Below are 24,991 nucleotides of genomic sequence, written 5' to 3'. Positions count from 1 at the left end.
TGTTGAGGACCCCGTGGTCGCTATTTTAGCATTAAGATTACATAACCCTCACGGCCCCTGAACGCACCACTATAGAATAGCCACTGGCATGTCATATGTGATTATAAGCATTAGTGTCTGTGTGCGTGTGTGTGATAAATCAAGTTTTCATCGCATTGAAACAGCTGTGGCTCATAAATAACACAAACTCTTGTTGTTCTCTGTCTCTATTTCACAATAAGGCGCAGATATTTGCACATTTTCTCGTCACGTTCAGGCTGCAGACAAACTATTGCACATTTTATGATGCTGGGATCGAAAACAGCTCTTGAGAAAGGAGCGGGTAAGGAGTGATCGCCAAAAGTTAAGTTTAATTACACAATAAAATTCAATTAAGCCAAAGATTTTGGCGTAGATTGTTTAATTAAAAAGTCGCCAAACCGCTGAACTTAAAGCCACAAACAAGACAAGATAATGAATCTCCTGTATGAATCATTTCATGACAGCACCCCAAAGTTAAAGTTGACACCAGGACATGGAAATTATAAACAAATACTGTGTGTAATGTCACACAAATGTCTCAACCTTCAACCTTCCATTTCATGAGTGAAAACATTGAAATAAGGAGCCGGACCAGAACAGCTGATGAGGCTCAGCTGTTCTTCTTAACCCTCTGAAATACAAACTGAGAGTCCAGTTGCTGCCTCCACACGGGTCAGAGCCACTGACACACACACACACACACACACACACACACACACACACACACACACACACACACACACACACACACACACACACACACCCACACTACACCATGACGCACAGGAGAGACTTATATCTCAACCACTAATGTGTGTGTGTAGTGGATGGTGAAGGTCGTGCAGGGACACAGTGGGAGTGTATTATTCTCCCTTTTCTCTTAAAGCAGAGAGAGCCGTCCTCTTCCTCTCAGTCTGGTAGTCATTACTGCCACAGGGAGGATGATGAGTCACGGGATGCACCACCATGCGCCAGAAACTGAAGCCGTTCCTCCAATGTCCTGTACGAGGTTTATAGAGAACCCCCTTGGGTCCTCCGTGTTCGTTTGGGTGTGGCTTCCTGAGTGGATTAAGCCGATTCAGAGTGAAGAATTGGACTGAGACGTTGATGGCTCTGGTTAATCCGATGAGTCTTCGCAGAGCCACAATCTAAATCATTAACGGAAGCCCGAGACAACATAACGACACAAACAGATAGAGAAACTAACGGCTTTAAAGGAGAGATCAACTCTAATGTCACAAGTAAAGAGAATCAACATGAGGATCAACTTGAGACCTAGTAAAGGACAGCGATAGGCAGACTCCAGTTTGTTATGGTTGTATCCAGGATACACAGCCGTCCGTCCCCAGTGTCGAGTTTACAACCGTCAACCCTCCATGTGTGGCAGCAGCAGCAGCAGCAGCAGCGCCGCAGACAGGCTGGGCTTTTTTTAACCCTGGCTCCGGGTTAAATCCCTTCTACCCACTTCCACCTTCACTGAACTACAGTCAAAGGCACCTTGTGGACCCGCCGATTAAAACTTCACCTCCACAAACTGTCAACGTCCTCTGGTGTGACTCTGCAGATATTTGACTTGTGGCGTGTAAACAGCACCGACAGCGACCCAGAGACAGAAACACAACACGGCAACACCGCCTCTGACGAAAAAGAATATACATAGAGAATATCAAAGCACAAACAGGTTGTGGGAAGAGGGAACATGAGCGGCGCTGATGTTCCGGGCACAGGCCTTTTGTCTGCACTGCAGCGGGTGAGAGCAGATCTCTCTCCAAATGCAAATCAGCTGATTGTTGACAGAGCGGAGAGAGATAGCCTAGTTTTGCAATGCAATGTTTGCCAGTCAAACGTCTCTGCCCAGGCACCTTTATGTAGATCAATGAAGTCAGAACGCACTGTCAAGCTACAAATAGAGACTTTTGACACACAGGAGGCCTTTATGCTGAGGCTTTGTTTTCCTGACGTTCAAGGACATAACTGCTGTAAAAGCTCCTTATCTACCTGGGTGGACCTGCTTGTCTTCCTGTACGACAGACTGCAGTTTATGAGATCACAGTGGGGGATAAGAACAAACGGGTCATCCCTGTTTATCCTACAGAACTCTACCTGCTTACTTTAGTAAAACAACCACAGGGGCCTCAAAACTCTGCTCCGCCTGCTCACAGTCAAGGTAGAGTGAGGTCGCTTCATTCTCTTCCATGAATGTATGGAACCGTGTCAGAGATCTCACTTGCCAAACAAGTTTCGCCCCAATTGTCTTCATCCACACCTGCCGCCTGTCAGACCCACGTCCTTGAGGTCGCCTCAGGGCGTGCCACCTGCAGAGGTGTGTTTAACAGCCGCCATTGTGCCAAGCTGTGTCAACACCCAATCAAGCTTGGGTAAGATGCGTCTGAAAATATTGCAGACGGCAGAGAGCCTAAAGGGAAACTTCAGACTGTGTCAGGAGGATATGTTTACACTTTAATCATATCATCAGTCTGCACAGGAACCGGCTCAACAGGATTATAAACAATGCGGGGGCAAAAATGAAGCAGAGGAAAGATGAAGACGAGGAAGAATAAAAGGTGTCGAGTCACAGCTAAAGTGTCCAGGAAACCAAAGGAAACTCTACAAACACACAAAGCTCTGAGGAAAAAACCACAACCCAACAGACTCTGACTCTCTGCTCCAGCTGTGACGTCAAAACACACACGCAGCCAGCACTTATAGGGTTAACTGCAACATCTCCACACTACAGGAAACTCAGACAGAGTGAGGGAAAAAAAAGAAAGGGGGGTGGGGGGGAGTGAGGAAGAGACAGAGAGAGAGAGAGAGAGAGAGAGAGAGAGAGAGAGAGAAGGAGCGTGCTTCACAAAAACACACGCAGACCGAGAGAGCGACAGCGGTGGACGAGGACGGAGCAGAGGAGGACAAAGTCCAGCGTCTCCAGAGCTCCTAGGCTCCTCCTTACCTTCCTTCCTGCGTGTCCTCCACTGCCACACCAGCAGCAAGGTGACGATGTGTCCCACCACCACCAGGGCCGGGAACACATTTCCAGGGGGGCCGGTCGGCATCGGGCCTGAGTCGCAGAGTGTGTGTGTGGAGCCGCCTCCCGGAGCTCCCGGAGTGAGGCGGGAGGAGGGTGGGAGGGGGGAGGAAGAGGCGGAGGGGGTGAAAGGTGAGGTGAGCGGGTGGGCGGGTGGTCACCTAGGGGTGTGGTGCCATCGCAGAGGTTAAAAAAAGGAGAGCTGCAGCCAAGTTTGCCCAGGACTTTAATGAGAGAGAGAGAAGGAAAGAACGAGCTCCCCTCCCTCCCTCCCTCCCTTCCTCTCTCTCTCTCTCTTCCCTGTGACTCAGTGCTCTGGTGGACAGACTCCCTCCCTCTCTGTCTCTCTCTCTCCCTCTCTGTCTCTCTTTTCTTCTTTGTCCCTTTCTTCTCTATCCACTTTTCTTTTTTGTTAGTACAACTTGCACTCCATGTTCACTTTCTCTCTCTTGCCGCCCCGAGTCAACTAAACTAAGAAGTCCTCCTCCTCCTCCTCTCCCCCGTGTGGCTGGAGTGACTCGGCCGCTTTGCCCTGCAGGAATGCCCCGTGCCTCCCTCACAGCTCCCTCGCTCACTCACTCACTCACTCTCTCGCTCGCTCGCTCACACACTCCCTCACTGCAGCCTATCTGCAGGAGTTAATAATATATGAGGCTGTTTTGTGTAACTCAAACACACACACGCGCACACACACACTCTGTTGTCAGTCCTCGATAAGATGACAGACAAGTGGGAGATCCACCTCAAGCTGGTGGCAAAGTTTCCACCTCCTCCCCTCTATAGGGTTAAAAAGAAAGAAGAAGTCTTCAGCCTGTATTTTCCACGGCGCAGTAACGACTCACAGATGATCTAAACCTTTCCCCTCCTCATGTTTACACCAAAGCTCTGCCTCACACTTTACTTTCCCAACTCACTATCATTCACTCTCATTATGTAACAACAATAAATTTCTCAAATTGCTTCCTTATGCCTGGACACAATGCAGCCAGTGTGGGCGTGTGTGTGTACGTGTGTGTACGTGTGTGTACGTGTGTGTGTGTGTGTGTGTGTGTGTGTGTGTGTGTGTGTGTGTGTGTGTGTGAGCTTCCCAGAAACCGGTTTTACCTCCAAACCACTGGAAAATGAACTAAATACCAAAAGCTCCTTACAGCCTTCAATTAGAAAATACTCTTCATATTTCTCTAAAGAGCCAATTATCAGAGAGGGGAGCCAGAAAGAGAAGATCAACCTCTCAAAGTGGACCAAGCTGGAGAATGTCACTCTAACACAGCATAATTATAAGTGTTCAACCTGCTCTGTCATTGGATAATCATTAGAAATATGAGTGTTTCACCTGCAGAGGCTTAAAGCTGCGTCTCATTCTGCAGCTCTGTCATTAAGCCCTTGACATTGGCCGCCTCTCCTCCGTCACAAGACGCTCTATAAGTGTTAAAAGGCACACATGACACCCAGACAGACATTCAAAGCTTTGTGCTGCGGGCAACATGACATTGTTGTGGGTGTTTCTGTTGTCAGAACATCGTGCGGGGGTTGAACAGTTGAGTAACAGAGGAGAAGCGTGTCACTTTCAACCTCAAACCCAGAGGAAACCAAACACCGGGACCAGAGAGACGGGCGCACACCGATGGCGACGCAATGCCACCTGCCAGCCGCCATCCGTAAAACAAGCAGAAATAGATCAACCGGGACCTCGGGTCGCCTCTCTGATGACACCGGCAGAATGTTGCAGAGACCTTAACGGTTATTTTAGTCACAAGGAGGCATCGAGTCCCGAGGCAAGACGGGAGAGGCAAGATGGCATAGATTGATTGTCTGGTTGATGACTGACTGGTTTGTTGGTGTTGGTTGACATCAGAACTTTAAATTGTATGTTTTCGTTTTTTGCTTTCATGGAAAGTATGAAGGCTTTTATTTGTTTAGTCATCGATTTTCTTGAGTCAGCAGATTTGCAGCCCTGACATGGACGCAGGGATCAGAAGCTAATGCAGCCTCAGGCCACAGAGTTAAAAATGGATCGTACTTAAATCGATCAATTAGATAACAAATCCAACTGAGAGGTTGAACCGAGGCCACGCCGGGCTGGAGTTCTGGCTAGCGGACCAGCGTGGCAGCGTTGGATTCTGGGTAAAGTCCTTTCACCCTGCCTTGGAAACGTCCTCAGATCCCTTGAAAATGTGGCAGCTCAACCTGACAATTAGTTCCAGAGGAAGAGTGAGGAGTGGGAGTGAAAGCTAGGCAGCGGCGCAGATGTGCACCATAAATTCCCTGCACCGCTCCTTTAAGGGGGCGGAGCCATTCACATGGTATGCACTCGCTCAACGACTCCCATACTGTCACACAGGCTCCGCACACTCACACACACACACACACACACACAGATATAAATCATGTGCCCCATAGACTTTGTGGAGCAGGAAACACCTCTGTCAAGTTTCATTGTGAGAAAAATGATAAGTATTTGCAGAAGAGAACAGGTGAGCTTTGGTGAGGAATGACAAGAATCTCAGCAACGTTAGGATGCTAAACTTCCCCCATAGTAGAGAGATGCTGGGAGTGGCAGCAGCCTCTGAAGGGAATCAATCTCCATCTAGATAAATCCTCTAACAGCATCACCCGGAGCAGAAACACAAAGCTGTAAAACGCATCATATGAAAAAGCTAAACCTACCGTCCGGTCGTTTCCGACAGCAACAGCAGCACAAGTCCATCTTCTCTCAGTGCCTCCTTCACAACTTTTAGAGAAATCTGCTGAACTGCCAGGGAGTCAGGGAGTCAGAGCTGACCCTACGACATCGCACGCTGATCAAAACCAGGGGGGCGTGCTGAAGGGGCGAGGAGGGAGGGAAAAAAGAGAAGAAGAAGAAGAAGAGGAACGGAGGCAAAAAGCACTAGGCAGCCTCGGCAGTTTGATTGAGTTTGCGAGGCTCGTGCTCAGTGGAAACAGAACCTCATGTGTGGTGGATTCTGACGCGCTCAGCTGGACTCAACCCATGAGCCGAGCTGCAGAAACACCCAGAGACACATTCGGCTCTTTTTACAGGATGGAGACAAAGAGCGGAAAACATGATTTTTGCCAGGGAGCGTCTAACAAAGGGTGGCTCTGTGGGGGCAGGATGTGGGCCGCGGTGTCAAACTGTGGGGCTATAAAGGCTTTGATTAAGAGATAAGATGGTTATTAGGGAAAAATGATATATTAGTTATCAAAAATCTGATATTAACTGTTTTAAATGTAACATTCCACACCTGATTCTTTATTATTGATGTGGATTACTGCTGTTTTTAACTTCTACACACTCTCATCCAGGTGTTTTCCTCTTTTTACATTAGTCACACACTAACTTGCTTCTTTAAAAATGTTTCTTTCTTAATAAGTTTTCTTTGTTTTTGGAGGTATTTGGTTCAGATTTGTTCTCTATCTCATTTTTTTGTCACTTTCAGATTTTCAGTTTTTGTGTGTAAAAAAAGTATTATTTCAAATTAATCCTTAATAATAATAATAATAATAATAATGATCTATGTTTTACAGGTGTTCATACAGCTGTGTTCTTTTGTATCTCAGTCCGGTCCACATCTGCCCCCTCACCCACAGTCTCTCTCTCTGTGTGAAGCAGCCAGTCAGGGTCCGCCGCCTGCCCACACCCACTAGATTTAACAACAGCGAGTGTGATTCCAGGACACCCCCCGGTAGCGTGGGTGGTGACTGAGCTATAATTTCCTGCGCTCTATTCTCTGAAACAACAATTGCTCTCCACATCTGGAAACATTACAAAGCAGATACAAAAAAAAAAGAAAAAAGAAGGTGCATTCTGATCAAACCAGCGTGTGACCACTTTATCACAGACACACACACACACACACACACACAGCTGTGACCTGTGTTGTTCTGTGATACACCAGCTCCCACCACACTGCTCCCATCCTCACTGGTCCCCTCTCTCCTCAGCTCAGACTCGCTCTAAAGTATTTCTGTGCTGACACCTTTTGGTAAAGAGACTGAACTGTCCTACCTTGGCCGTGTTGAATCAAAGCCTCCATGTAGTCTCTACTACAGCTCACATCCATGGCAGCTGAGCAGGTTCCTGGTTGAATTCTCACTTTATGACTGACTGAATGAGTGTGGGACAGTGACGACTCACTGTGCTCGCAGCTAAACGTTGGCGTTTACATTAAAAGCAGGCTGGGCTGAATGAGACTTGACTCAGGGACAGATTAAAGGTGGCACTACCACGTGTTCTCCTTTCTGGATTCTTCCTGCTGCTTCGCCCAGCTTGCGGAGGCACACGGGCAGGAAAAGCTGAGTGTGGCTTAATTGGACTCACATTTCCCGGCCTGTGCTTAGTCATGTATCAACACTGAGAATGGAAAGTTGTCAAGCGGGCAGCGTTTAAGGTGAAGTCCTCTCTGTGTCATTTGTGGCCTGTTGCACAAGAAATGACCTCACTAACATCTTAGTCCCACTTAAATAACAGATACTGTATGTTCTTTAAGATGAAATACAAATACTACATAACATAATATAGGTTCTACATGTAGCTGGTGTGTGTACAGTGACATGACAGTATGGAGAGGAGAGTATTTATGCCCAGCAGGTGGCAGTGATAACTCCCTCCACACACATCACTCATCTATATGCAAACACAGCAGAACAGGAAGCACATGGACTCCCGTAACTCTACACAACATGTATCATTATAAGTTCATTATATATCATTTCTACTTTCTACATAAATATATAACCTGTATTTATGGAAAGTCCTCACACACACAAACACACACAAACACACAGAAGAGCTGCTTCAGATAAACCCACTTGTTGCATTAGGCTGCTTGAATCTGCTGAAACTCTCTCCAGGCCAGTTTGTTCAGTGGATCAATGCTTCATTTAAGTCTGTAACTATGACAACAACCGGCATGTACACAAGCACACTGGACTAGATAGCTATTAAGGCAAAAATGAGAAGTGAACCCTGCACATAGTTGGAACAAATAACATCCCAAAGGTCCATAAATACATGTGACTCATTCTATATTGCGCAATCAGAACAGTTAGGGACATTTTACAGAGACACACTTTTTTGTCACATCCTATAAAATGACTTCAAACTGCCTGTCTGGTCGTTGTTGAGCTGTATGCAAAGTGACACAACCATCAATTCATAAGTAACCAAATGATCTCTCGCCCTCCTGAACACAAACTGTATCCATGGTAACGCCACGCCTGTCACTAAGGCAAACTAGAGTTAAGACGTGAAAGCCAGGAAAGAGAAGAGGAGGACGAAAGAGAAGAGACAAACTGGGATGGAGACGTCAACGTTCACCTCTTGGCCCGAAGAAGAACGCGCTTCAGGGTCTCCACCTATAGGGGGCAGCACACAGGATCCATTGTCAAAGTCGCTGTTCTTTTCCAAACGTTTGTTAGCTGTGTCACGCAGTTCTTATATTTCCTCTGGAAGAAATAAGCGCAAAGGTCAACCGGGAGAGTCATCGTGCTCTTTCCTTTCTCACACACACACACACACACACACACACACACACACACACACACACACACACACACACACACACACACACACACACACACACACACACACACACACACACACACACACACACACACAGCCAATTCTGCAAACCGAAATGGAAAAGCAATCAAGTCATTTCTTTTCCTTAAGAGAGGACAATTGTGTGTGTGCTTAACTCTGCTACTCAACCTTACGAGAGACTGATTGAGACTGAAAAGCAATATGGAGTCCAGGATCGCTGCAGCTGCCAGCGAGTGGAAATGTGTTCCTCCAATTCGCCTTTTCCAGAAGGTCGGACCTCATCAGGCAGCTACAGCGTCTGACTAGAGCCATGAAATAGAATCAAAGCAGAATCTACACTTGGATTTTCTGTTTGACCTATAGCTGAAGACAGCCTGCAGCGCCCCCTGCAGATCACACCAGGCACAACATCTGGTATCACTGCTCTGCTTCAAGCAATCACATTTAAATGATTTATCCAGTTCAAAGTTGCTGAAATCTCAATAATGAAAATCCCACTTGACCCATTAATGTGTCACAAATACTTAAGTCTATGAAGAAACAAGCAAACGTGGAACAGATTGCTCTCCTGAGAGTCGTGTTTCTTAAGAAATTACATTCTGAAGAAGCTCCTCCACAAATCAAGGCGGTGCAGCAACTCAGAGCGAGAGCCAAAGTATTTGGAAAACAATCACAGCAGATCCCTCTGGGGTCAGAACAGGGCATCCCGGTGAAAAGGCACGGTGCTCGCCAGTTCTCTGCTGTTTTGATAGCCTGTCAAACAACAACATCATATTTGAAATGAAAAAGCACAAGGCGAGTGAAGTGAGCTGGAAAAATGATGAAGAAGAGAGGCCTGATCTTTGGTGTGACAGATGGAATTCCTTAGAGAAGTTCAAGGAAACAACATCCCTCACAATACAAGAATTCAGGATTGTTTTGCCGTAAGTGGGAGCTTCAGGCCAAGTGTTGCTGCATGCAGGGAGGCTCCAGGTGCTCTCATGATCTCTCTGCTCTGAGGCTCTGCACCAAACTAAACAGCAGCAACAAAGGAACTATGTTTGCTTAGGTGGACTCTTCCTCCTACATCCATCAGACCCACCGGCCCGTCCACCCACCGCCTGATAAACCGGGTGTGTTTAGACAATCAAGATGTGTGAGGCAGCAGCCCCCTGATCACCTGACCACACCTAAGGAACCTCATCAGGTGTGTGTAGAGCTGTTGGTTCTTGAGGAGCAGGATTGGGAACAGCCAAGTTGAATCCTACTACTGTACATCCATTGTTGATATGAACGTTTGGCAAAGTAGCTGGAAAACTGTAAAGTACTGCTGACGTGCCTCTGAGCATGAAGGGAATTGAACCCTTTTCAAAAGAAAGAAGGTAACATGGGAGGAGAGGGAATGGAGGCAACCTGAAGTGAACCCGTTCAGCTCCTCTGGCTAAAGGAACTCTCCCAGCATTCCTCTTCACACTTTATAGCGGAGCAGTCGTAGTTTGTGTTCCAAGTTGTAAAATGCAATTTTGGATTCTGCCATGTGGAAAAAAGGAGCAGCGGGGGAAAAAGCTGGAGGGGTGAGTGCTTAAACAATACACTGCACACACACACACGTATAGAAGAAGACACACAACACTGCATAACAGCCTCTGTGTGGAAACGTGTTTGCATGAAAACGTGAGAAACAGCATCACTTCATCTCTCCTCTCCTGTGATGTGCCGGTGCATCTGCCCACCTCATGCTCACTTAAGCCAACAATCTTAAACTAAATCATCGCAGACATTTCTCAGACTGTGATTACGGAAACTCTCACAGAACATTCTGCTCTGACGTGATGAAGACGAATGCCTCAGAAAACAACAAGAACAAGTCTGGGTGGTTGAGATTCACAGCCTCAGGAACCGAACAGAACATGCAGGCCAGGGAAACCAGATTTGGTTCGTATCCCAAAAACCTCTCAGGCCGTAAAGATTCAGCACCGGAGAGATGGAACACGAGCCGTCCAGAGGGCAATGAAATTGATCTAAAATGGCGGAGGGTAGTATAAGAGCAGCTAATGGACGCCTGCAGGGCCGCGGAGCATGAGTTGCAAAACCCAGTGAGCCTTTTGGATTCGTCCCCTCTGGGCAGAGCAGACTGGCACAGAGCGGCTGTGAGTAAGCGAGCAGTAAGCGAGCGTTGACAGAGTGACACAAAGCTTTTACAGTCAAAAAGCTTCTCGCTGCAAAATGGCCGACAGGAGAAGCAGCAAATGGATGACTGTACTTCCTCAAAGTTTGGCTCCGATCACAAGAGCGGCGTGCGAGGAGGAATTTCACCACAGAGCCCAAAGAGGAAGAAATCCGAGATGTATGTGTGTGTATGTGTGTGTGTGTGTGTGTGTCCGTGTGACCGGCCCCGGCAGTGACTCATCAAAACCCCTGGAAGGGCGCGGCCGGTCAGGAATGCCCGTAACCATGGGAACGTGACGCATACACAGAAATATGAGTAAATACATGTACAGAGGCCAGAACAGTGGTCAGATGAGATAGAATCGCTACCGGCAACACAGAAAAACAGACTACCGATTATTGCTGGAAGAGAATGTGGCCCAGTGGATCCTCACCACACAACCTCAAGTGACCGTCTGAGTGCTGCAGATAATGAGAACACACACACACACACACACACACACACACACACACACACACACACACACACACACACACACACACACACACACACACACACACACACACACACACACACAGTGCAGTTGTGGGTACAGTTTGCAGTTTGGCATTGTCATTATTATGAGAGACTCACTGGATTACAGCCTTCTGTTTGCACCACACACACACACACTTGTCCACTGCAAAAACCAAACCCAGAACAGAAACTTGACCGCAGGAACATCAAATTAAAACTTCCTGGCATGCGGAGAAGGGAGGACATTTGAAGATTAGACAGGAGGGACAGCAGAACACACACAGAGACAAACACACACACACACACAGATAACATGTGAGCCAACACAGATTATCAGCAACCGGCTCACATGGACGCTCCTGCAACGCAAATGACCCAGCGAATGTGCAAAACACTGAGAAAGATGAATTTTATAGGATTCATTGGTAAATGTCTGTGGTCTTGAGACAACGGGACCACAGTAGGATTTGGAATGAGTGTTAACGATGAGGGCGGGGCAGCCATGTGGCCTCCTGACCGACAATTTAAAGGAAAGATACTCCATAACAATGGCAGCACTTAGACGCAGGGCGAAGAATTCTGGACTCGCGTGGGAGGCAATCGACGATCTGTCCCTGTAAAAGCGCATCAGAGAATCCCCGATACAGCCGCACTTTGTTTGCCTGCTATGTGGGACAGCGGCGAGCATTGTTGAGCCTTTTCTCCGTGGAGGCTGCAGGGCCTGGAGTCAGAGTTTCACTTTCTCTGTTGGAGGAATCCGCTCATGGCTCATTAGAAAAAGTTGCGCATCCTCACTCTTTGGATCTCTCTTCATCGACTCTAACAAACTACAGGCCAATGAAGGAGAAAGGTGGTGATGGGTAATATATCTGCTGTGGGGTAACCATGGTGTTTTAGAGGAGAGAAGACGAGTGTGAGACGAAGACGCTCTGTGCCGACCTGCAGAAGACTCCCATAGTGACAGCATTTTTTTTTTAGCTCCCGTAAAGACTCTCCGGCCATGATATGTGTGAGGTGACATTAGTGAGGTCGTATACAACAGCTTGACCTCCTCGTAAACCCTCCTCTGACAGGGTGAGAGGGGCTGCTTTCAGGGGCTTCCTTTCAGCGAGTCCTCCGCCTCAACGCTGCCCAGATCCAAGCACACATTCTCCTCCACTCCTCAGATCACCACCATGACAAAAATGCACGACAGTTACAATAAAATGGGCCCGTGAGCGAAATGCAGATCAGATTTTTTTCCTCCTGCTGGGGCGCCTCTGTGGCTGCTGATGTGCGGGCGGGCGGGCGAACAAACAGCCCCCACAGCTCTCATAATAGCGTCTCATGCCAGGCAAAGCCCTGAAAATGGCACAAGGACAAGGCTTTATGACTTACAATTACTGACAGACTTAAATGCCAGTGGGAGGAACAGAAAACCAATGTGAGTGTGTGACGTGGAACTCCTGCTGCTGCTGGAAGAGAAGATCAGACAAGGAAACATAGCACAAACACTGGATTGTGTGCAGGAAGGTGGGCTTTACAACGCAGAGAGGCACGATAACTCTACAGCGTCATCACTGTTTCTCAAGCAAACACAACCAATCTGCACCAAGACAATGGTGGGCAACGACAGGATGACCCCACTTCCTCACCAAAGACGAGAAACAACAAGCACAGAGTGATTAAAAGGAGGTCTAGAGTTCCAGCTTGGCATCCAACCCAAGAGCCTACGACCTGTAACCTCTCACAGCTTCACAACGCAAAAGGTGAAGAGTTGAGGTTTACAGTAAACAGCGGTGTCGTTTCAGAGCTGAGGCATATGTAGAGCTGGTGTGTAAGTGTGCCCAAACAGGTGCCCCCCCTCCCTGTGTCATCTGTGAGCAGATACTGGTCGGATAGGTCACCTGGGGGGCCACAGGTCAATACCGACACCAACAAAGAGCTTTTAAAGGGCAGGAACGACACTTACCTACAGGGAGAAACAACAACAAGGGGGAAACTAAAAGTGAAGACAAGAAGCCACGAGTTCAAACTGTGGTGCATTGAGCTTTAGAGAATACATTTTAATGGAGCAGAACAGAACACCAACCTCAACTCAGTAATGACAACACTTAACTCTGCGTATGAAAAGTATGAAACTATGAAAACAGTGCCACCTTCTGGTTCCTTTAGGTAAAGCCACGAGAACCTCAAAGTGTTCTACAAGTGTGTTTCAGAGTCACCTGGTTCCAATCCCCCCAGCTGAATCCCCTCTCCCTGACAAAACAAAACACCAGGAAGTTGATTACGTCCATGGAGTGAATGATTGGTGAGGATGTGACAAATTACGAGGCGGTCGCTCCTCTAGATTACAGGAAACCAGAGGTTAATGTCATTACGTAATCACATCATCAGCTGAGTTGGGGGGGGGGGGGGGTCACCGACAGCTCTAATGGGCTTACACAGGCCATCGCCGAGGGAAACAGACTCAAAACCATCCAGACATGTACAGACTCATGGACTTCATTACACGCCCAGAATAAACACTTTGTTCTAATCTAAACTGGATTAGAGGCTGCATGGTTCTTACTGGGATTTGAAAGGAAAACAGATTTAGCGGTTGAGCTCCTTTCATCTTGAATACTTCCTCCGACTATTGTACACAAACCTCCACCCGGCCTGACCTGCTATGACCCACAATGCACCTCTGCCAAGTCCCTGTCATGTTGCCTTGCAGAATACATGGGATTGATTCAAATGTGACTGTGTAATGGTTAATGTGATGACTGGCCTCTTGTAAGTGTAAGTGTATGAAAAGAAGAGTGTCAGCGGTTCTTTGCAAATGTACGGTGTCACCGTGACGACGCGAAAGCTGGAGCTACCACAGCTCATAAATCACTGTGAGGTATCCCCACAGTCACACACACACACACACACTCTGCATGGTGTGATACCAGTCTGGACAGAGGCAGGTGAGGAATCTGGAACACGACCCTCATCCTCGCCCATTCCCACCGCTCACAGAGCCGCTGACTACTTCTGCTACTGACGCTGAGGAGGTGACCTATGACCCCCCTGGAAATACAGACAGGACATGTACATCGCACCAACACATCCAAGAATAGCCTCTTCTCTCTCACACGCACAAACAGCAGCAATATGTTTCTAATGTTTAGGAAACCTGAATATACTTTTGGTTAAGGTTTAGTCTTTAAACATTTGGAGACCATTTCTAAAGTTTTCTTCCTCCTCTGGTGTGAATTGTACGTTAACACAGATTCCTCTGCAGGCCCAAGCAGTTCTGTCTCCTCCGTCCCTTCCATTTATCCCCTGCAATGTCCTCACATCTCACTTAATTCTTGGCAAGTGCAGACTGCAGCAGTAAGGAAAAGCAAAACTCTGCTCTGAGGCTGAAGCAGGACTGAAATCTGCTGCTTCAGGCACGACTGCCAGAAACCAAAGACCAAAAGACCAAATCATTACATCAGCATTATGTAGGGATCTAGCTGCACTTAAACTGGCCGTTCTAAACGTTACAAGCAGGTGAATCCAAGTATCCAAGTGAATCATGTAGCCAGTGTCTGCAAACACATCCACAGCTGATCTGAGGTCATCAGGCTGTCAAATCCTGTGTGTCTAACCAGGCCACAGACACACAGGATTTGACAGCCTGATGACCTCAGATCAGCTGCTGGGTCTCAGTGGCAGCAGGCAGTTTATCAGTCTGTCACACTGTGAGACACAGACACAAACAATGGCTGAGGACCTGTTACTAATAGTTACTGTACAAAAGGGAACAATAAAGCGTCTGACAAAGGCTGATGCTGTACATTTGAGAGATGATGACATCATATTTAAGGATGGCTCTGTTGCTGAGGAGTCCTCTTGTCCTTGGTTTGGACCTGAGCATTTCACCTTCAGAGAGAATCCTCCACAACACTGCTCTGTTTGTGAAAACATGCTGATGAGGGTGAGACAGGAGGGCTGTGGTAGGTGGAGATACAGACGCAGCTAATGGTAGGGCCCAACACGGGTCAAAGGTTAAATAGGGTTGAGAAGGTTTGTAGGCTGGAGGTGTTAAAGGGGGCAGAGGAGAGAAAGAGAGAGCGGAGCTGAAGAGCCTGTCATTATCTTGTAAGTATTGAGGTGAAGCAGAGAGGAATGTCAGTCAACTCTCAGTGACAGACATCAACAGAGGCGATGCTGGTGTGAAAACATACAGCAGAGCGTCAACAACAAGAGACGACTCTGTCCAGAGCGATCCTGGAAATAGCAGACAAGAACAGAGACAATGGCAGCGATGGTCCTGCTGTGACGACGAGCTTACAAATGAACTGAGTGAGTAACTCTTAACTCCGTTGGTGAGCGCTCACTGAAGCGAGGGAGGCTTTTGTCTCCCGAGGCCTCAGGGGGAAAACAACATTCAGAGCCTCTCCCAAGTGCCCAGGATTCCTTCAGATCTCTGCTCTGGGATCAAAAGGAAAGAAGCTGCTCCAAGGCTGCACCAGAACCAGAATAAACCAGAACGCCTCATCAAAAACACTCATAAAACACTCAGAGAAAACTTTCACCAGTCTGGCTCAGCACTGCCTCCTCAAAATGGAAGCTTGTGTGTGTGATAAATCTCAGTGTGGCTGCTGAGGGTTCATAACTGTGTGAGCAGCAGGAACAGGTTCAGTGTTTCACTCTCACAGGTCGGAATAAGTGATTGATTCAGTCTGGACACACTCAGACAGATACTAACACCTGCAGCTGGCCACAGACAAGCAAGAAGCCAGAGGTGGGACAATGAACATATAAGGTCAGGTACTGTTGAATCCATCTGTTCCAGAGGTGAAGGGTCACTCAGGACATTTACTAAAGTATTCAGGTGTTTGTTCTTTACTTTTTGATGCAGATTTCTCCTTCTACTCCACCGGTTTTCTGATTTATGTCTCTGATAATTACAGTTCCAGGTTCCTTTGGAGATAAAGACATTCAACAGCAGATTAACCTGTTAGATATTACTCCTGTGAAGTCAGAGCTCTAATCTCATATCTCAGACCTGTTTTACTTTCCTGGCACATGCATCTGGACGTTATCTCAAAGGGGAACAGAGAGAGAATGTCCTGCTTTAACTGGCATGAAAGCATGAAGGACAAGTTAGGTCTTTAAAGTCCAGATTTGGGGATCTTATTGAATTAACATTACAGATACACGTCAAAGCTGACATGGGTGATTCAGGACAATTACAGCCAATACTTACTGAAGCAGATCTTTGATTGCAGTACTTTTACTTATACCTGTAAATAATGTGTGTATTTCTTCCAGCTCTGACCTATGAAGAGAAGCCAGAGACCAGAGCAGGTACACACACTTTGTTCTCTAATGAAGCAGAGCAGTAAGGTGTGTGTTCATGTAAACTTTCATGATGTAAACACTAAACTTAGCCAATGTACTGCTCAGCCACACACCCCTCTGTTGCCCCGCACGTTCCCCCGGTGCTGCCTGACATGATCACTGACTAAGGGGCAGGGCTACGCATGGCCAATATCACTGCTGTTACCGCGGCGATGCAGCAGCAGCCACTCTGTTTTGCAGGTCCAGGGCGCAGACGCACTTAACGTGCCGCATGCAGCAGCAGCAGCATCAGGCTAGAGACACAGCGACTCAGCACAGCGACTCAGCACAGCGTGTCAGCACAGCGTGTCGGCACGGTGATCACGCCTGACCCCTGCTCAAAGCACTCGCACACAAACAAAAGCTTTGCATTCCTTTTCTCCACAGAAACAAGCAGAGAGCAGAGGATTAGAATTCCTCCATTTAACAACCATTTAACAGCTCCCTCAACTTTTTTCCTCCATCTATATCCATTAGTAGAGGAAGCACTGGGGAAAGGAGCGGCAAGGAATTGTGGGAAAAACAAGGCGGTCCCGACAGCCGGAGGAGGCAAAGAGATCAGAGGGATAGAGCGAGAGGGGGAGAGAGGTGTACCTTTCAGAGAGGTGATCTCATGCTGGATGGACCTCGCAGGGTCCATTGCTCTCGCTCTCTCTCCTTCTCTGCTGCCCCAGGCTCCAAACGGTCGAGTGTGAGAGCTGCAAGGTCAGCACGGCACCGCAAACACCAGCCGGAGGATGGGAACGTCTCGGCTAAAGGCAGGCTGCTTCTTCCCCTTTGCCTTTCTCTCACTCTCACTCTCTCTCTCCCTCTCTGCTGTGCCGTTGCCACAGTAGTTGGCAGCTTAGTGTTTTTGTTCACCCTGCTGCTCTCCCTCCCTCTCTCTCTCTCCCTCTCTCCCTCCCTCCCGCACACAATCCCTGTCAGCAGAGAAATTGTTCAAAGAAAAGAAACGCACACACACACCTCCCTTCTCTCATCCACCATCCATCATCCACCCCTCCCCTCCCCTGCTGCTTGTCGTCTCATCCTCTTGGTGTTTCACAGGGAGTCGTCTTAACCAATAACAGTCAGGCTCCACCGTCGCATCACTACCGTGCAAACAGCGGGCTTGGATTCAAGCAGGCTGATGCAGAGATAGTGTGAAGTGATGATGTTTTAATGGACAGATTGAGAGGGAGGGAGAGAGGGAGCGCTTGATTTGGGTCAGTGTAACACCTGGATGTAACACTAAAGCAGGAGGAGGATGAAGAGGATGAAGCGGATGAATACGTGCAGAACATGTCGTACCACACAGTAGCTCCAACTATTTAGTGTAAAATCATGAGTAAGAGATTCCATTCACGCCACAATCTCATTTCCCACACAGTGACTCAGCATTATCCCCCCCCCCCCTGCCCAGAGCCTATTCCTGAGGCGATGTGCTGCAGAGGGGACCTTGGCTCTGGGTGGGTGGGGTTTGGTTTGGATGACACAGCAGCACTCAAGGAAGCTTCAGCTAAACTGCAATTTAAACCAAATCAAACCCAGCCAAAGGTCAAAGCTTCATCATAAAGGATTCAATCTGCAACTAACAACAGCTGTGATCCAGGAATCTACTCTTTTATCATTCCGGTTGACACAAATGAACCTGTAACTCATCTCCTTCCAGACGTCTAGAGGTGGAATGATGCCAATCTGCCGCACAGATATCAGGACGTCAGCAGGATTTCCAGCAAATTCTAGTTCTACTTCTCCGAAACACCGTTTGTACAAAGTTACACACTGGAGCTTCAGTGCAGTGTGATGCTGTTACAGGAACACAAGATTTAGTGATGAGCTTTTTTTTGTGGTTGTAATATTAGAAACCTCTGGGGATCCAAGGTCGGCACAAAAAAACAAAACATGGCGGTGTTCTGGTCTGTTTCTGCTCCATATCACCCTCTGGAGGTGAGACAGTCCTGTCAGGAAGACAGGCTGGGAAATAAAAGATACTGGACAAAGCTGTGACATTGATTTCAATATAATTAGGATTGCAAGGCTTGATAATGGTGAAAAACAAAAGTATCATCAATGCATTTCTGACATATAATGGTCAGAAACTACAACACCTGCTGGTCTGTGTGGCAGTAAATCATCCATACTGATCAATATGCCAATTTAGTGATCATGGGGGGACAGATGGTTGTGTGGTCGCTCACATCAGGACCTCAGCTTCACTCAGGCTCCAGTTTCCTTCTGAAGGTTTGTGTTCATTCTTAATGAATCGTCCGGCGCTCAGACTGTATAAGTACAAGGCTTTTAATATACGGAATGTTTCAAAGTTCTGATCGTCTGAAAGGTTCCACTGATGCACGGCTCATGGCTCCGACAGCTGCTTTGTGTTTCAGCAGCATGAATAGCTGAAATACTTCACATCGCCTGCAAACCAAATAAACACTATCAATCAAGATCACAGCATTTAAAAGTGTCGTCTCAAAATACTCTGAGACAAATTAAAACATCACTCGGGTGCTAAAATGATCTCAGGTCAGGAGACAGATAAGGAGAAATGTCAAAGAAGCCTGCAGAGAATAGAAAGAACGTCTAAGGAACAAACCTGAATCAAAGGGGAAACATGATAACTGCTCATTCAGAGGCTGATGGGGATTTGATCAAAACAATAACAGGCTAATTTTCTCCGTTGTGGCGTTTAAGGAAGCAGAGTTTAAGGAATCCTATTTCCTCTTCTAACAGTGTGCTGCTGAATTCAACAGCTCGTCTCTGACCCTCACACCCTCTCACACACACACACTGATCCCTCATCCTTTCTTAAATCAGCTGGCAAAGAAGCGGATGAAGAGTGAGAAGAATGGAGTCTGGTACCAGTGTGGAACAACGGTGTCATAAATAACATGTAATGGAGGCAGATTTTCAGCCGTGGGCGTTGCTGAGCCTGGCTGCTGCTGCAGAGGAAGAGTTACAGCCGCATCAACCTCCTTTTACAATCGATACGCAATCAATGAGTGCTTGTCAGGTTGGGGGTGCTGCACGGATTGAATTACAGCAGCAGTGAAGACAGAATCTGAGTATATGAGATCATAGATGGAGCAAGATGAGAGACACTCCCAACTGACAAATACAAATAAGTAAAAGAATGAAAAAATACAAAAATATTCTCATCCTTTGCATTCAAGGCCCAATGAACGATTTCACATCCACATCACTATGGCAACTGGTTATAACATATAAACAGTAATATACAGTGGATTGAGTTCATAAAAATGCTTGGTAAAAGTTGTAATTAAAAAGCTGTCCTATGTTTTATGTTCTGTGGAATTGGAAAAAATAAAATATGACATCATAAAGCAGGTAAAGGTGTCGCCATGTTTCACTTCCCAGAGGACTGAGGATGAAGCTGAGCTGAGCCTGAGACGGGAGATCAATCCTGCATCCTCCTCCTACACAGCCTTGACCTTTAACCTGACCTCCACACCCCGCAGGGCTTGATTAGTAGGAGAGTGTGGAGGACAGTACAGTATGTAGCCTTGAGCAAAGCAGAACTGCCTGGGAGATTTGGATCTGGGAACCAAAGACCCTCTCTGCGATCTGTCTATGAGGAAATGTCGATCCGGTGATGACAGTGGATTCATTTAGAGCAACTGGCAGGCCACACCTGAAACAGCATCTTTATAAGGGAATCGTACCTCCACAGATCCATGTCTGAAGCTGCAGAGGTTTATTACTGTTGTGGCTTTAATTTTACTTTGTTTGTTTTGTAATTTTTTAGGTTGTGGACATATTACTTTTTGTGATTTTAATCTGAATGCATATAGAAGTCAACTCTCTTCTGTAATCGCATTTCCCTGCCTTGTTTGTTTCCTATGAATGTGTCAAAGTGGGATAACTTCCAGAACTTTAAAAAGACACCTAAAGAATTCAAGGCGCGGCCAAACAGGAAACTGATGCCAGCGTTCATGTTTGCAATATGAAGTCAAACTATTCGGTGTTGCTCTATCTAACAGATCTGCCAACAACCACCACCGTTATTCATCCTTGTCAGACGTTGCTAAATTTCAGTTTTGCTGTTTTTAAAGGAATGGATTCCAAGTACCAGTCTGGTATAAATCCCAGGTAATAAATATCAGACTTGTTGTTGGAGCTTATTCAAGCATGTGTGAAGGAGGAGAACCGTTGGTTCTCTACTAAAATGTCAAGGGGAGTGAAGCACATGACTCCACGCCCTTGGTGTCACAACTCAGCCTGACACAGATGCCAGAGTCTCATGGCTGTGTTGGGACAAACCCCACCCTGGTCCACATAGGAGCTGAGGGGAGCTGGTGGGAGGTAGAAGGGGGTGGGGGTAGAGGGGGGTGGGCGGGGTAATGGGGAAATCTCAGGCATGACATACATGATCAGAGGGGCCTTGGGAGGGTTTCTGTTTAGGGTATCGTGCCTTTCAGCCCACGTTCATTAAAGTGATATCAAATTCCAAAGTGCAGTTGCTCCGTCTCATCTGCACGCACATAAACACACACACACACACACACACACACACACACACACAGGGACGATCACAGCCTATAAATACACCGTTTCCTTTCCTATCCTCCTTTTACAGCTACGGATTATGCACATATACAAGGCCAAGCAGGTAAAAGCAACAAAGTAGAGTGTGTGCCCTCTGTCTGAGCCACACTGGCAAAGACAAAGAGGAGGGAAGACACCGGACAAAGACACAAAGACATCTACGTTAGAGGAATTCTCAGAATGTGACAGGATGAATAATGTTTTGTGAGGCCCTCCGTTCTTCAGCGCGACGACCCTGACTGAGGCAGATTCACGCCGTCTTCCTGCCTTTGTGTGCAGCACTGACAAAGCTCCACTAGAGGCTGTTACAGAGCCGGCAGAGGGATTATTTACGGCTGCAGAACAACAGATCTATTCTGCCTAGAAGCTGTTAGTGAGAAGTGTGACTTTGCAGCCAGCGAGTGGAAACAGGAGCAGATTGTTGTTGAGAGATGATTAAGTGACGGTCATGATCACCAGATGGCAGAATGAAGACCACCAAGGCTGCAAAACCCTATAAATTTGGTAAGATGGTGTCGATCACGTATCTCATGTTGTGCAACACTGCAAAAACTTTCATTAAAAGCCCTCCAAAGCATCAGTAATAAACATACATGTGCCCTTTCAGTAAACTGGTCTGATGGTAGATACATGTATGTCTTCATATCTGATCAAAGTCTGAAATCAGGATCCTTGTTTTTAGCTTTGAGAGATAAGATGAAAGGATGAGAGGAAAATCAATGTGAACATCATTAAGCCTCTTGCATCTCTGATACACAGACATGAGCTCAGCTGGAAGTGAGACAGGCAGTGTGAGTCGGGTGCTCGAAACCGAGGGAGGCCCCCTGCAGGAAAACAGAATGTGTGTGTGTGTTTGTGTTTGTGCCAGCCTGAGTGCCAGCCAGCTCACTACTGAACATTCCTGGCATTAATCTGGCTTAACATGCCAGGAGCAGAATGTTAGTGCCATTGTTCGGCACACCGGGATCGAGCGAGGCCAGGGTGTCTCTGCACGCTGACATGCAGGCAACAAAGGTCAACAAAGGCCACAAACAGGGATGTGTGCGTTCGAACAAGGGCGGGGCTCCAGTCGGACAAATGTTTCATCGACTAAAGGAGATTTTATGTCCACGAGGTAAAATCCAGTCCATGATTGATGATGGAAGCCGAAGAACTCAGGTGGTCGATCTCATCTCTGTCTGACTGAGATCTCCCCACTATCACACTCAGTCCACTGCCGGTGACATCATCATCCTCACAGGCAGATTAGACAGACATTCTTCATGGTGACACCGTTATCAGTCCACATCCCACCAGATGCACTGTGGACTGTGTGGGAAAGTAAACAGTGACATCATGCTGCCACAGCCAAAGAAGTTAATTGGTAAAAAGCTTAATTGATCAGTTTCATGTTTTTCGCTTTAAGGCACAACAACAGATCGATAATGTGAAAGGGAGCCAGCGCTTCCTTCAGGGTTTAATCTGCTGTATCAGTCTATGAGTCAGATTTAATGATCAACCATCTCCAGAAGCACCTCAAATTCTGTTCTCATCAACTAAAATTAATAAAAAGTGCAACAAGTCTTTATCTTGAGTTCTTAAGGATAAAAGTTTTATATCTGCCGTGTTTTTCACAGGACAGTGTCGGTGTCATACATCTCCTCCACCCACAGTGTCGCACAGCAGCACACACACATCCCATTCAGCCGCACATGTGAACACACAGAGTCCCACCAGGTCAGGTTACAAACACACGTGAAGTAGCAGCAGGGTGGGAAGATTCTGTCGCTCCGACTGAGACCCGGGGCGTCCACGCTGGACAGTGCCCTCCCTGTGGGATGGAGTGTGTGTGTGAACATATGTGGAGGTAATTTATGAGTGTGTCCTCTGCCAGTGGAGGTCATCACTCTGCCAGGCTCTGAGACAAGCTGATGATGTAAACTGGATCAATCTGAGGAGGGAAGTTGGTGGTTTTCCTTGCAAATCTCCTAATTCACTTCATCTGAACATCTCACAACTCCTAAAACAGCTCCTAAACACCACTTTCCTTATTTCATCTTTTAACATGACGCAAACAGGAACCCGCTTCTAAATTCTACAAAAACCAGCATTGATCTGAGAAGAAGCACATTCTTTCAAGGCTTCATCTTAAGGTTTTCATATGAGGGAGACGACACACCCCGAGGGATCCATCTCCAAAACAAGGCTGTTTTCATCCTGCACGCAGACCAAATAATATTCCATGACTGAAACTTTCCTCTTGAAATGACCACCCACACACTCCCCGTTCCCAAAAACCCAAACGGAGCTGCTGAAGACTGGACGGGTGAACAAAGAGACGCCACATATACTCTCTGTTACTTTCCATCACTGAACCCAACGGCTGCACTCTGATTTATACTGGGATCGCTTCTTAATTCCCCTGCTCTGTGCTTAACCAATCAGAAAGCTGCTTCTGGCTCTAAATACTGACGCTAATAAGATTATGACTACAGACGATTGACAAATGATGGCATACAGCTTTTAGCTCCAATAAGACGAACTCTGATGATTGTATAACAGTATACACACATTACACATACACAGTATATACGTAAGGTACACATAGTTGGCATGACAACACTATTTCAGTCAGAGCAGAAGCTGATAACACAACACTGAGCAGATTATCTACATTTCTGATTCAGTCAAGCACGAACTTCAGCTGTTAATAATTCTCCATACTGATATTACAGAGCCATTTCCTCATATTCATTGCTTCAAATTTGATTAAATATGGCTATTAATAGACCAGTCGCCGTCTGAGACTCTACAAATAGAGTCTACGATCTGCTTTCCCCTCTACAGAACAAATGAGTCAATAACATAATACATCTTTCTGTCTATATATACATTATACACACACAAACTGTATCAATCAGCTATACTGCATATGCACAACCTCTTATATGGTGAGTTGGCATATTTTTTGGCCTATGTGTGTGTGTGTGTGTGTGTGTGTGTGTGTTGTTTTTTGGGGGGAGGGGCTGGACTCCCCTCATGCATAGCTCTCAGATGCTATTTTTGCATTTGCGTTCAAGTTGCATGAAAGTGATCCGGAGTGAAGTGAGTGGAAGAGAAGCCTGCTGGGGGATTCTCTGTGATGCTGCAGCTCACTGATGATTCACATGATAAACTTATCACTACCCTTTCACAAGTGAACCCTGTTGCTATTTACACACAAACACACACCAGCAGACAGACTCCAGTCTAAATGTTAAGACGGTGTGTGTTAAAGCTGCGTGTTTCCCGGCGTGTTGGGCTTATTTGAGGTGTTTAGGAAGAGGGAGTGGAGGCTGAACACAGAGGAAATCCACTCTGCAGCTCATGAGCTTCCACTCTACTGAGCAAACACAGCAGAGATGAGATCAGCTCCGACTGAAGATCTTTGTCTTGTATTGTGAAACACGACACACTTCACCTGAAACCTGGAACGACTGAACTCAAAACAAAAGTATTACTTAAGTTTTACTTTAATATGTTTATATCCTGGCCTTTTCCTTATTTTTCCATTTCTATATCATATATTTGCTTTTTCTGTGTATGTTTTTAACTTAATTTTACTTTAATTTTTAAATAGTTTTGGCACTAAAATGAGTCATTTTGTTTAGTGGGATAGTGTTCATGTTTAACTGAAACCCTCAGAATCTATTTTATTTAATTTGATCTTATTGTATTTTAAAAGAAAAACTTCCCATATCTTTATCATCTGTCAGTAAACGCTCCCTCCTCTGACACGGTTTGTGTATTTAAGGATGATATCAGTCAAACATTCCACCTGATGTGACCTGAAACTCCACTCAGGGAAATCTGATCCTGAGCTTGTAGTCGG

At 46.6% G+C, this 24,991-nt stretch overlaps 1 protein-coding gene across 5 annotated transcripts in view; it reads right to left on the bottom strand.

Moving 5' to 3' along the window:
* pleca (plectin a) overlaps window positions 1-24,991 on the bottom strand; it is a 74,508-nt gene that overhangs the window by 35,840 nt on the left and 13,677 nt on the right. Inside the window, exon 1 of one of the 5 annotated variants that reach the window (XM_076139273.1) lies at window positions 5,714-5,822. The exons of 3 other annotated variants lie outside the window; for them this stretch is intronic. In XM_076139273.1, the coding sequence (XP_075995388.1) occupies window positions 5,714-5,753 (40 nt within the window). In that variant the 5' untranslated portion in view covers window positions 5,754-5,822. Of the gene's footprint in view, window positions 1-2,971; window positions 3,131-5,713; window positions 5,823-24,991 lie in introns of those variants that run through there. One more of the 5 variants, XM_076139269.1, reaches the window with a different exon arrangement.

Source organism: Genypterus blacodes, unplaced genomic scaffold (genome assembly GCF_046128005.1).
Source record: "Genypterus blacodes isolate CSIRO-AG114 ecotype Tasmania unplaced genomic scaffold, CSIRO-AGI_Gbla_v1 ptg000438l_1, whole genome shotgun sequence".
NCBI classification, from domain to species: Eukaryota; Metazoa; Chordata; class Actinopteri; order Ophidiiformes; family Ophidiidae; genus Genypterus; species Genypterus blacodes.
This window is presented reverse-complemented; position numbering and strand designations above follow the sequence as displayed.